This window comes from Corapipo altera, unplaced genomic scaffold, assembly GCF_003945725.1.
Source record: "Corapipo altera isolate COAL_440 unplaced genomic scaffold, ASM394572v1 61305, whole genome shotgun sequence".
NCBI lineage: Eukaryota > Metazoa > Chordata > Aves > Passeriformes > Pipridae > Corapipo > Corapipo altera.
The window spans coordinates 5,575,965-5,590,426 of NW_020884909.1; the positions used below are offsets into that span (position 1 = coordinate 5,575,965).

General features: G+C 40.8%; 1 protein-coding gene across 4 annotated transcripts in view; it reads right to left on the bottom strand.

The window, feature by feature from the left end:
• Positions 1 to 14,462, bottom strand: part of SPIN1 (spindlin 1) — a 44,867-nt gene that overhangs the window by 12,756 nt on the left and 17,649 nt on the right. For 3 of the 4 annotated variants that reach the window (XM_027652969.1, XM_027652966.1, XM_027652967.1), the window contains exon 2: positions 5,462 to 5,685. In XM_027652969.1, coding sequence (XP_027508770.1) covers positions 5,462 to 5,513 — 52 coding nt within the window. In that variant the 5' untranslated portion in view covers positions 5,514 to 5,685. Of the gene's footprint in view, positions 1 to 5,461; positions 5,686 to 11,867; positions 11,890 to 14,462 lie in introns of those variants that run through there. The other variant, XM_027652968.1, reaches the window with a different exon arrangement.

Sequence of the window (14,462 nt, forward strand, 5' to 3'; positions counted from 1 at the left end):
GAGGTGTTACTGTTGCTCCTGACTGGCTCAGCCTTGGCCAGCAGCAGGCAGTCCCTCCAGGAGCTGGCTGGCATTGGCTCCACGGGACAGGGGAAGCTTCTGGCAGCTTCTAACAGAAGCCACTGCTGTAGCCCTGCACTCCCAAAATCCAGCTGCAGAAACCCACTACAGCTGCCAATTACTCCAGTAAGGATTCTACTTGCAACTTTTGACTGTTACAAGACCAAATAATTAAACTGCGTGTTTGTAAGAACTTAGTTGGAAAACAAAAAAAGTATTGCATAAAGTTTGATTAGAAACCCACAAAACTTTTGGACTTTACTACGACCTCCAGAAAAAGCTTTCTCCCTCTTCTGTATATGAGGTGGCTGCATTCTACTAATACACAATATAATAAAACATGTTTTGATAAAAATATGGTGATGTTTTATTTAAAAAAACTGTTAGAAAAAGAGAACTGTTCATATGAAACAGAGACATTGCAACACCAGAATGCGAGCACAGACATGTTATGTTTTACATTACTGGCTAATGAGAGAAAAGTAAGATATTGGCTAAACTAGCTCAAGTAATTAAAAACACTACAAAATAATAGAATGGTTCAGCACAAGAACTTGCTTTCTGTCCTCTGCTCAAGGACTCTTGACACCTGTGCATAAGCAGGGAGGTAAAAAGCATTTCTCTTCCAAATTGAAGAACAGGAACACTACACTTACATGGAAAGAAGATTTTACTACAGCATCTGCAATAAATACACAGTAGAAGCTACGCAGACCTCTGGGAAGGGGAATTTGCCTTGTTTGCTAACTTCTTCCCTTGGGAACCTCATATTTTTGATACGATTCAACTTTTTCATTGATGTAGCGAGCACTAAACCAAAGCCAACAAAGACAACAAAGCACTATTCGTCATCTCAAGTCAGGCTACCTAAGATAGCTTCCAGTTTAATAAATGAAGCTGTGGCATTCTGATGTTTAATATAAATATCAAGAGTAAATATCTGAAGATGCAATGTGAAACTCACCCTCGCACCGACCAAATGCCTATTTGCCACAATTCAACCTCCACTGTCAGAATTCAGTAAAGTCTCAAGGAGATGTGTAAACTCCTTTTAAAGACAGCTCAGGTTTTACTACTGAATTGCTTGGCTAGACACTTGGAAAAATTGGAAGAAGAGCTTCTGTCCTCTACAGCAGCTCCAGATAAGGGGATGGAACAGTACAGAATCCTTATGTTTAGCATATTCTAATAAGAAGATCAAAAGTAGAATTATCTGCCTGCAGAATCTTTCTTGGTCCAGAAGAATTCCTTCAACATCAGTTTTTCTATTATTGCTAGGGACACTAGACCAGGATGCTCAAAGCCCTATCCAGCCTGACCTTCTCTGGGTCTCTTTCCCCCATGGTGTGGAGCGACCCAGTTCTAGTTCCATTTCCATCTGAGGAACCATTCCGACGTCTTGAAGGATAGGGAAAGGGAACTCCAGCATCAGGGGTTTCTTCAGGCCCTGAGCCTGGAGGGGAGAGGTGCCCTGCCCTCCTTCCACAACCCACGTGGTTCCATGGCTGGCACAGAGACAGCACACGGGTGTGGAGAGGAGGTAAGAGAGAGTTTATTGTTGGGGGGGGTTACATTTGTAGGGTTAGGAGGATCCACAGAGTAACTAATTACAGGTTGCAGGAAGGGGTTAACAACCAATAGGAAGGGGTTAAAAAGGGGCCAATGAGAACACCTCAGGATATCTTCTCAGGACATTCCTGCATGGGATAACACTTGTCGTGGGGGGTGTTGGGAAGAAGAAAGCACGAGTTAGCAAAGAGACTACAAAAAGCCATTTTGAAACATGTTTAAACCGCAGTTTTCTCATATACTGCAGATTTACTGCCACAACCTTCAACACTTCCAGGGATGGGGTATCCACAGCTTCTCTGGGCAACTTGTTCCAGTGTCTCATCACCTGCACAGTAAAGAAGTTCTTCCTAATACTTAATCTAAACTCACCTTCTTTCAGTTTAAATCCATTCCCCCTTGTCCTGTCACTATGTGCTCTTGCAAATAGTCCCTGTCCAGCTCTCTTTTAGGTCCCCTTCAGGTACTGGAAGGGCACAGTTGGGTCAGCCTGAAGCCTTCTCTTCTCCAGGCTGAACAACCACAGCTCCTGCAGCCTGCCCTTTTAGGGGGTACCCCAGCCCTGGGATCACCTTTCTGACCCTCCTTTGAACTTGTTCCAAAAGGTCCACATCATTCTTACGCTGGGGGCCCCAGAGCTGGACACAGTACTCCATGTGGAGTCTCACTGGAATGGACTGGAGAGGCAATACCATCCCCATCACCCTGCTGGTCATGCACCCCAAAATGTGGTTGGCCTTCTGGGCAGCGAGTGTACATTGCCAGGTCATGTCAAGCTTCTCATTCACCAATACCCTCAGGTGTTCCATTTGCTGTCCAGCCCATATTTAAGCGCAGGACTGCCCTGACCCAGGTACAGGACTTTGCACTTGGCCTTGCTGAACATCACAAGGTTTGCACAGGCCCACCTATCAAGGCTGTCAAAGTCCCTCTGGATGGCATTCCTTCCTTCCATCCTTCCTGTGGTGCGTATCGACTGCACCACACACCTTGGTCTTGTTGTCAGACTTGTTGAGAGTGCACCCCATCCCACTGTCCCTGTCACTAAGATATTAAACAGCACTGGTCGTAATGGGATCACTGAGAAGTGCCACCCATCACTGGTCTCCACCTGGAAACTGAGCCAGCTGACTGCAACTCTAAGTGTGACCATCCATTATTTCAAGGAAATATTTTAATATTTTTACATCAGGCAGAGTTTGCCTTTCATGAAGCCATGTTGGCTGTTACCAAGCATCTCCTTATTTACCACGTGCATAGTTTTCAGGAACATCTAAGTCCACGATCTTGCCAGGCACAGAGGCGAGACTGACTGGCCTGTAATTCCCTGCATCTTCCCTTTTTCCCTTTGTAAAAATGGGGATTATGTTTCCCCTTTTCCCAATCAGCGGGAACCTCACTGGACTGCCATGACTTCTCAAATCTGATGGACAGTGTCACTCTCTCTGCTAGTTCCACTGGGTCCCATGGACTTGCACGCCTTCAGGTTCCTTAGATGGTCTTGAATGTGCTCTTCTCTTACAGTGGGCGGTTCTTCATTCTTCCAGTCCCTGCCTTTGCCTTCTGTGACTTGGAAGACATGGCTGGAGCACTTGCTGGTGAAGATTTGAGATAAAGTCACTGAATACCTCTATCACAGGCAACCAGGTCTCCTGTTTCCCTCCAGAAAGCCCATACTTTCCCTGGTCTCCTTGTTCATCCACACAGGCCTCCTGGTGTTTTTGCCTGACCTCATCCCTGTCAGGACGCATTGCTCCTGAGCTTGAGTGGAACTGGTCCCTGAAAATTAACCACCTTTCTTGTGCCCCTCCTGCCTCCAGGGTTTTAGCCCATGATAACTCTACCAAGTAGATTCCTGAAGAGACCCATGTCTGATATCCTGAACCTAGAGCAGTGAGCTTCCTGTGCACCTTCCTTGCTGAAAGCACCCTTTCATGATCATTGAAGCCCAAGCTGCCCATGAGCTTCACATTCCCCACCAGCTCCTCCTTCTTGGTGAGAACCAGGCCCTGCACAGCACCTGTCCTCATTGGCTCCTCTATCAGTTGGAGGATCAGATGGTCATCAGAGCAGTCCAAGAATCTTCTGGATTGCTTATGCCATGCTGTGATGTCCCTCCAACAGACACTGGGGTGACTGAAGTACCCCATGAGGGCCAGGGCTTGTGCACATGAGGCAGCCTCTATCTGTCTGCAGAGCTTCTCATCTGCTCCATCCTCCTTGGATGGGAGGCCTGCAGCAGGTACCCACTGATGTGTCACCTGTCCCTCCCTCCCTTTAACCCGACCCTCTTGGTCAGCCCCTGCCCATACCCAGGCAGAGCTCCAGAGTACCAGTACAAGTTGTCTGCCCTCAGGAGACCAAATATGATCAACCTTAACCCTACACAGCAAGGAGGTCAGCAGCTGTGTTCCTTGAGAACGTAACAGCAAGTGACCAAAAGCCACAAATTCCCAAGCCTAGGCCACAAGTATGCCAGGAGCAGAGACAGACCAAATGTGTATGATTTATGGGGTGTATTTAAATGACAGTGATACTATGCTAATCAACTCAATGTAAGTTAAGGACTACCCATTTAAGAGTAAAAAAGACAAAAGACAAATTTTAACTTCTGCAGAGGCATATTAAAAAGCAAAAATGACATCTCAAGAAATCTGTTTGTCAATTTCAATGGCAAATTTGGCATAGTGCCAGTTACGGGACATACTATAATGAACAAACAATTGAACAAGTGACTCCTAAAATACGTACGTCATTTTTTTTTAATTTATTTTGTTTAAAGAGCAAAAAGAACCAAATAGGAAGCAATTTTTTTTCTTAACAAATATAAGTAAAATGTCCTAGCTTAATGTTTTAGATTTTAGGAAAAAAGAAATCCAGCCATATAATCATCCTCTACACAAGTTTCACGTGTTGTAGTTTTTGTTGTTCATTACATGTCACACTGGAGTGGTCAGAGAAAATTCTTCTAACACTTTCCTGGAAAACCTAATGCCAGTTCTCTGAAAACTGTCGGTTTTCCTGGAAACTTGCCAGTTCTCCTAGAAAACCTAATGCCACTTGGGCACAGCGCCGCATTAATGCTCAGAAGTCAACAAGACTGAGCTTAAGGACCAGGTCCCAAACCTGTTCTCCCTTCTGTTCTCTCAGAGATACACCTCTACTCCCACAGGCATTCTGACGGTGTCAAAAGCACTCATCAGCTGAAGGAATGAAAACTCATGGAAAATAAGTGTTCAAGACTTTGTCCTGGGTCTCTCCTTTGAAACCACTGTAGTTACCTCTGGAATCAGTAAATGTTTCAAGTGAGTGACAGCAAATTGTAAGCCAGTCACAGGTAAAATATAGGTTTGAAAGTTCCCAAAGGGTTACAGAGAAATCTTCCAGTATCAGTTGCTCCAATTCTCAATGGATGAGCATTTGAGAGCACCAGAATGGACTATGGCTTGGGTATTTTAAAAGTTAAGTGACCTTTCTCAATTAGATATGGCAGTTGGTTGGTTTCTTGACAATTTCATAAAAGCTTCACTTTACAATGGTTGGTGACAACAAATATGCTGCATCATGTTTCCCTACAGGGGACTGACATGACCCTACAGGTCACTGATCGTAGCTTTCGATGCAACACAAAATGAAGGTCGTGTCTGTACTGCTAAATTAAATTTTTGTACATCTTTTCAATTTATTGGCTTCTAGAACCAAAGTCATTGGTTCTTGAAAAACAAGAATAATAACATCTGCATAAAATCATTAACATATATTAAAGGTCAATAAAGTAAGATTACTGTTATCCCTTAAAACCAATAAAAACCACCCGGAAAAAATACCTCACCTGCATCAGCTCTGGACCGCTGACCTGGTGATTTTCCAAATGGGGTCTTCATTCATCTGTGTTTAAGTGAGCAGCAAAGCTGCTGGACTAGGGTGAAAATCCAGTTCTTCCCAACTCCCAGGATATCTTCTCACTCTTAGAATTAAGACTACTTATTAACCCACCATTCAATCACAAACTTATACTTCCTCAAATGTAGAAGATGCACTTTCAATTACAGTACTCTGAAAAACAAAACAGGTGAAGTATTTTAGAAGCTTAATTTGAAAAAAAAAAAATATTCTTTTAACTAAGTCTCAGTTTAATGCTTGTTTTCACACTCAACAGGATGTTCCACTGCAATGACTGCTCAAGCCACCAGTTTGTCAAGTAAGTTGATTGTTCATAGATCTGATGAAGTTTTTGGCAACTCTCTACCACTAAACTCATCAAATTTCTGGAGTGTTTATTTAGTCATCACATTCCTCTAGATGAGGGAGGTGAGGACAACTTTTTAAAAGTCCCTTCTAGGATTTATTTCCAGAAATTTGTCGCCACCTGAAAAAAGAAAATATTTTTGAATAATTACAGTTTAATTTATTTAAGAGTAAGGTTTCTGGAAATTTATGCAGAATAATTCACTAGTTCAGTGTTGCCCACAATTAAAGCAAGTGAGATCAGATCATTTCCTTAAGAGATATCACTGCTGCAATCATGTTCTCTCTTATCTGTGAATCAGTACAGGTCTTCCATCTTCTATTTCAGTTTTGGAAGCTGTTGTCAATTTTCATACAAGGGTTAAAACCAGAAGAATTCCCTTAACTAGTGATCCAACCGAGGGAAAAAGTGTACCTTAAGCTTGTGCCTTACTGCATAAGGGAACACAGCAGGGACATGCCTTGAGGTATGGTAAAGCTGTTAAGCAGAAAAATGCATTTCCATCTCACACTTGACAATTCCTTCAAGAATCCCACCCGTTAACTTCTAGGAACGATAAAGCAACACAGAGAAATACCTCTAGGAAGAAACAGCAATAGGAAGACAAACGCTCAGCAATCTGCAGTTTTTAGGAAGAGCTAACTAAAGATATTCACAGCAGCAATTCATAAGAACCAGTGAAATTAAAAATTTATTTACAGGAACTTGCTACTCTTTCCAGATTTCATCTCTTCCTGAAAACTACCAGTGTGTACATAATGATGCTAAAGGACAGCAGGGCAATAATACCCAACTTCTTAAAAGCACCTGAAGATGTAATAGGAAGCAATTAGCCTGCTTAACTACTTTCCTGGAAACAGCATAGGGATTGGTTTTGCTACCAGACTCAAAAATATTTTCCTATGGATTAAAATACTTCAGTACAGAAACATCACAGATTATGAAAAGCCAAACCCTGAATTCAGAGCACTGCTGTGATACACTCCCATATTCAGTCTCACAGGTAAACAAACATAGAAGAGATCCACTTTTTTCCTCCAGAAGAGCTGGTAGTTGAGAAACAACTGCAATCTTGTATTAGATATTATATATTGTATTATATATTCTGCTCTAAAAACACCCCACAAAACCAAAAAGCACCCCCCCAAACATAAACCAAATCATCACCACCTCCACAAATACGCAAAACACAAAAATTCTTCACATTTAGGAAATAGCATACCCTTTTACTCTATTATTCAAGGAAGCTGTAAATATTTTTAAACACCTGTATTATATAATTCCCCCTCACATTATTTCTAGTTCATGGCAAAAATATAAAGTATTTTGACTGCACTGATTAGATAGCTATGTTTAGAAAGATAACTGTAACACCTCAAAGGATAAGGTCTTCTATCAGTTAAGTTGTTTTTTTTAATGGAATGTCCCCAATCATTACTATGCCACAAGTTTGACATCATACCCCTAAACCGCAAAATTTATTCCTAATCCTTTAAAAGTCACAATTCATATGCTAGCACTTAATACTAAGTGCTTCACTCTGCTCTCTGAACCTATGCATGAACATAAGGCTACTGAAGTCAAAATGTAATTCAGCCTTTCAAGCTGATTTTCTAGAAACTAAGCTACTAACTAATTCAAAACCTTACTGAAGATGAAAGTTGAGCTTAACACTAGCATTCTGAATTAAATTTACATTGCAATTGCACATTGACTGTTCTGAAGATATTACTGAGAAGGCATAAAACCTGATTTTCTGAAAACAAAATTTATGTCGTTTAAGGACAGATACCCATTTCCTCAACACCCGACAGCACAGGTCACCATCCTGCTGTCACCATCGGGGCAGCTGCAGTTTTCACTTAAAAGACAAATTGTTTTGACTTGTGAGCTGCTACTCACCAGTCCAGGGGTGTTGCTTGTTTTTTACAAACTTTTCCACATCACAGCATACTTTTAAAAAAAAAAACCATGTGGAAATTAAATGACTACTTTGTCTGATAGTGCTCTAATTATTGTGGAGTATTTCAGAGAATATCAAGTGTTAGCCCTACAAACTGTCAACCATACGAGTTTTAATGAAAATAGCACAATCATACTATCAGACTAGGCAGGAAGACAGGATATTAAGACAGAAAAAAATAATAAAAAAATACATAAAAAATAATTTTTGCAGCATAAAGGGAAATAAAGGAAAATCCAACATGCACAGGCTGCAGTTTTCACTGTGAACCTCTACAAAGTTAGTTGTTTGGAAACATTAAAATGTTTACATGAGCTTTTAACTCATAAACCACCTAAAATAATTCCCTAGCTAAACTTTTAGTTATCATTCATGCCTGCATTTCCACAAGATTGCATGCATTTCACTGCAACACACAGTAGGATGCTGTTTACCGTTTCATGACCGCACTATCCACTGAAGAGGGATGTTAGTAGCACAAAAGCAGTGATAATTAGTGCCACTGACGCCAAACCCACAAATTTAAGTGCCTCACTCCTAACAGTACACCTAAATTCTACCACGGTGAACACAGAGGGAAACAATTTGCTGAGGAAATGCTTTCCAGGTAAACACCTGGAAGGAGAGGGATGGTAATAGCACCTGTCGCTTGTATTCAGATTATACAGTCTCTGACAAAAGGGGCAGGCTCACATCTTCTCAGGTCTGTTCCTGCTGCCAGAGCAGTGGAAGCTCTCAGCAGGGAGCTGCATACAGGAGGAATGTTATAGGTAGCCAAGTAAAAACACTGGAGCCCACCAGGTGGTGCCAGAAGGCACCGTAGTACAGTAACAACTGTGACAGGAATTATTTTGAAGAATTATCCCAAAGGTTCAGGATTAAGACAGGTAGCTTTACAAAGGACACTACCTCTTTTAGAAGTTTTCTGTCTCAGGCAACAGTTTCAGCAAGTTTTATTTAAACTGCCTTTTAACATATGTCCTTACCATTGCTCTATTAGTTAGAAACAATGAAAAGTGGATTGATTTTTTTTTTTTTAGTTTATCTTCATTAACTTGAAGCATTAGTACAGTTTTACAAGATCACATGTAAATGGTAACTCACAAATACTGAATTTTAAAGTTCTTACACAACACATACACATACACAAAATAAATGGAAAGAAGAGCCAGAGAGAAATCCTGAAAGTGTAATTTCCACTGTCTCCCGGCTTGTTTTTTTTCCTTTTGAATTAGCAAATGTTAAGAGACCACACTATAGTTTGTTCTTTACTTCCACTATGTTTTCCTCATACCATATCATTAAAGCAGCCTGTCTCACTTAATGCAATTTAGCATTTAAGATTTGCAGTGGCTGTAATTTGATATAAACTCTGACTGTATAATTGAGCCACTTTGTAAAGGCAGCAGTAAAAACTTCATTACAGTCAGTATTATGAAACAATATTTTAAACAAACTTGCTTATCTTCTTTAATTTCAGAGACTTAATTAACACATTCCCAGGATCAGAGTATTATCTTGCAAGATAAACATTCAGAACTCCCTCACTACACTTCTAAATTGCAATAAAAACACCAGTAAAGAGATCAGGAGAGCACAGGACTCTCCAGCACCCATGTTAAATCAGCTATTTCTGATTAAAAAAAAAAAAAAAATAGTTACAGTACAAATGTTAAAAAGATGTTACTTCTTCCAAGCGTGTAAATATTTTTCAGCCTCGCCTACATTACCCTTATGGTTACATAAATACGTATGCATTGTTTAATATCCCCCATTATTGTGGGAGATTCAAAGCACAGAAAATAAATGTCTTCTTGTCTGCATTAGAGCACTCATCCACCAGTAGCATGAAAAACAAAAAAACTAAGGAAATAGGACCGTTCACTTTCTACAGAGAAACACCAAACAAAACCCCCAAAACACAGAGTAATTACATTCAACATTACCACACAGGACAACTGCTCTACATTGCAGGAAGAACACACTGTATCACACTGGGACATAATTTGGTGGCAGGAGCAGATGCTCTTTGAAAAGCCCTGGATGACTGGGAGAGAGATCAATTTCAAAATTCTAAGCACTATGTAAAGAAGTACACAGAGCATTTGTCTTATTCACATATACGTGCTACATACTTAAAAATTAATAAAACTCATAAGTGAAAAAGTAACTGTAAAATGTGAGACTTCCCAAATGTATTCCAGTCCAAGATAACAGTCCATAGATCTAACTGGTGCCACATCACCAAAACTGATTATGGAAGCTCAGCTTTAGGAGGCAAAGACTCTCCAAAGAGCATTCTTGGAATGTTTAGGCATCTAGAATCCAATGCCTACTCTTTCGAAATACACCAAGTTGTCACTTTCTAAAGTGCATCTAAATCCTACTGCAATCAAAGGATTATTTCAGACTTTGTGGGCAACTACGAATTCAGGTCACATGACTCTCATCTGACTGGCTTGATATTCTATGTTAGCCTTCAGGATACGGTACAAATTCCACATCCAACACAAATGTGGAATTCCGCCCTCAAGAAGTGACAGTCCTCACAAGTGGCTTACCATAAAAACAGTTCCACAGGACACCCCATGACATCCACTGCACTTACACGGACCAAAGACTTTACTCAGCAGGCCACAAGTGCAAGCAGAGTGAACAGTCAACTGCCCCAGACAAACACTGCCCGGAGATGATTCAAACAGCAGGTCAGCTGCTACCCTGGCAGAGTCTAATGGCAATCTGAGAAACAGCTCTCTGGACATCTGCACTGTGAAAGCACAGAAAGGTCTCACGTATAATTCAGCTTTTTTTTTTTTCCCCCTAATGTAGATTAAAACTGCTACAGATTATTGGCCATAACTGTTGACCACATTAGCAGCACTGTAGTGATGAGTTTCATACTATTTCTTCCCCCTCTCTATTTCTTCACACCAATTTTCATACGATCTTTATCTGTTTGCCCAGTACGAGTGTTCTCATCTGCTATTTGGGAATTCCTTAGAAATCCCTTGCTTTCTTTGCATAACTTTTCATCTGGATAACAATTTCAGCATATGTGAACACATGACTCAAAACAGTAAGTATGTATGAACATATCATAAGATAACTGTTTTCTACCTTCAAGGTTATAAAAGCCCAGTATAGTTTTTGCTCTTTTTGCAGGGCAGAAAAAAAAAAAAAAGGCCTTATTACAAATTGTTCAACAAATCAAAGCAAACAAAAGCAGAAATTGAAGCCTGATCCATCAGAGACCTGGAAGTATCAGTTCACTGCATGCAGGTGAGAGTCTCAACAAATCCTGTAAAAAACTCCATTATTATTAACTTGCCAGTATCTGTCCAAGTACTTCAAGAAATTGTTGTGTAGGAAGCCTTAATGTGCAGTTATGGTAAGGAAACCATACTCTTGAAGTTCACAAATCTGTGGGATCAATGCACAGAAAGTCTTCTCATAAAGAGATTTCTCTTCTAGGGCAAAATTAAGATCATATGATAAGGATAAACAATTAAGGATAGGATAATCAGAAGTTTAAAAGTGGTAACAAGTGAGCCACATTTGTTCTTTGGCAGACTTCATAAATAGTCAGAGGACTGCTTACAGAAAGAATCATGACTAGATGTTAAGAAGAAATTGTTAGGCAGTATTAGTAGTTATCATACAGACTGTCACACAAAAGTTATGAAATTGAACTGCACGTCTCTGCCACCTAACACAGAAAGTCCAATAAATGTTCTCAGAGGTTTGATATTATCCTCAGTGTCATCAATACTTCATGCAGCAGCAAAATGTAATTTCCAAGCGATTAAAAGTGATGATTTCAAAACTGCTATTATTAAGTAGAAGTTTAAAACTGAACTTCATCACTTGGTCTTAAGATCTGCCTGAATTAAGGTGCAAACGAGCCCATACACTGAAGTCAACAATATGGATTTTATTTAACCATCAGAGCTAGAGAGACAGAAAGAAACAGAAAAGGGGGGACAGGGGGAAGAGAGATTGATCGATCAAGCAGAAGACAGTCACCACCTGTGGATTCACTGGCATCCCACTGGTCCTTCTTCACCCTGGGCTTCTCAGTGGTGGGAGTCCCCAGATCATTCTTATTCAGTCCAAGTGCAAGGTATCCACAGAGGCACACTCTCAGAACTTGGGGTGATCTTTGTCAGACAAGTATTATTATACCACCCTGTGGCTCAAAGATGGTCCTCTGTGGACTTTTCCTTGGTTCACGGGTTATCCACAAGGGTGATGTGCACACAGTGGATAGCAGAAGACAAGACAGAAGCAGCTGAAGCAATAAGACAAGCAATCATACAGTGCACAATAGCTGCTATCCCGACCACTCAAAATCCAATTACAGTCATCAACCCAATTCTCACTAGCCTGTGTCCCCACCCTGCGAGTCCCAAGGATCAGAGTACTGACATCAGCCAGGAGTTGGGGATAACTCCTGGAAGCCAGTCCTGGGGTTGGAGTGATTAGCAGTGATTTCTTTCATGTTGGCTCCGCCTTCTTCAATCGATGCTGCTGCATTGTGAATGGTAACACACAGTTTCAGTGAGATTTAACATTCCACATACCCTTTGTTCCTTTAATAACAACGTATCTAATGCCAACTGATTTTGTAAAGCCTTTTTGGACACTTCTTGGACCTGTAAGTTAAGGTCTCAGAAAACACATCTAGCCCCATTACTGAGGGTATGTTCCTTCAACTAGGCCATCTATGCATAAAAAGTTCTCATGCAAAACACAAAAAAGTTCTCATACAACAGGTTTTCATGCAAACACATCCTTCCACTGGGCCCATACTCTATTGCTCTGGGGGACAGAGTAGAGCTCTATTGTGATTTAATCCTGACTGAAAACAAACACTGCGCTTTACTACTGGTCATGAACTTCCTTTAAAATTGCTGCACCCACAACTGAGATGCACATGCAGTACAGAATGTATGTAGTTACCATATTAATTAGCATAAACAAAAGAAATGAAGTAAAGATAAAAGCCCTTAGGACATGTGGTAGGAAACCCAAGAGAAACCCAACCAGATCTTCAAGAGGGAATACAAATCTCGGAGATCTGGAAAAACCCACCATGGTACTGTCACACAGGGAACAGAAGTGGCATTTTGCAGTGTTATGCCTAATGAGTGATAACATTTGGTTCCATAAATGGTTCAGGGAAGAGTTACATGACAGCTGGTATTCCACCCATGTCCCATTTGAGGTCCGTGGCTATGCCCTCTCTCTGGTCTAGAGAGGGGGACTCAGCCATTTCCCATGTAACATGTTATTTTGTTTTGTCAAGATTATCTAGTTCACTTGTCAATATCTCCTAAAAATTTAGTCAAATCATCATAAATCTAAACCCTTTTGAGGCAAAACTGGGAAGAGTAATACATATTCCCTGATTTGTATGCTTACAAATATGCATAAATCCTTGTACCAACTCCCAGGCTAAATTTGGTTGAATTCCCCAACTCTCAATTGTTGAGACAAAGTAAAACATCCGTAATATAAAAGTAAAAGCTTTTCCCATACTGTTTTATTCCCGGTAAAAAGACAAAATAAGCTTAGCAAAAATCAAACAATACATAAAACCATCTATCATATATAATCCTATTAATATTTTGTCTCCCAATAAATTGCTTATGATAAAAGCACCAATGAAGTATGGTGGCAATCAAAACTTCCATCGGTTCCACACAGCTCGATTTCATCTGTTAGCAGGTTCCTATAAAAAGTGAAAATTCGGCCTACTACAGACCAATTGTTAAAAAGAAGGAACAACCCACTGAGTGTTAATTCTATTCCTGTGCCTACCACACAAGTAACTAAAAACTTAAAGGGGCCTAGGGGAAAAGTGATTACGGTATCTCCTTGGCTGTTTTCTGTGAGCTTTCTCATATAAATTCACTGTCCAGTCCCCCACTCAAAGTGGTTAATCTGCTTCCCAGAAGGACTGAGGGGACCACAGTGCTGTAATTCTGAGAGGAGTCGTCCCTAGTGGGTGACTCATGATCTCCAGTGGGGGTGTGCTGGCAGCATTCCTGGTATCATTTCTGGAAAAATAAAACAATACAAGTCTCAGAGTGATTGGTGTGGACAGGTTATCCCTTAGGGGCTCAAGCTGTTTAACAGCTTGGACTTGGTATTTCTCAGGTGGAATCTCAGCTTCTATTTCATGAAGCACTTGCCCCACTGCTGTTGTTGCCTCCCTACTTTGTCAGGGGGGTCTGATCAGATTTATTTCATGGCCAGAGGGAGTGAGACTGTAGAATTTCGACAAGTTCAGCCTGTGCAATAGTGGTTGAACACCTACACCCCGTGGGAATCTTTTAAAGGTGTATTACCTCTCTTCCAGGTAAGTGCCAATTCAGTAGTGGTTCAAGATGCAGTATTAGCATTCAATTCCTGTAATAAACTAAACTACAACTGTCTGCTCAGCTCGTGCACCAGCCAGACAGGAGAAAAGGAAGGGGAATGTGAAACCACCCCATCAATGCCCCAGCAAGTGGGTCCTTGTATTGTGGCTGTTAGGTTTGCAATACTGGGTACTGCAGCTGTTACTGGAGCCACATCAGCTAAAACTTTAGAAATTCCATTTTGTGCTGAAGCAAAAAT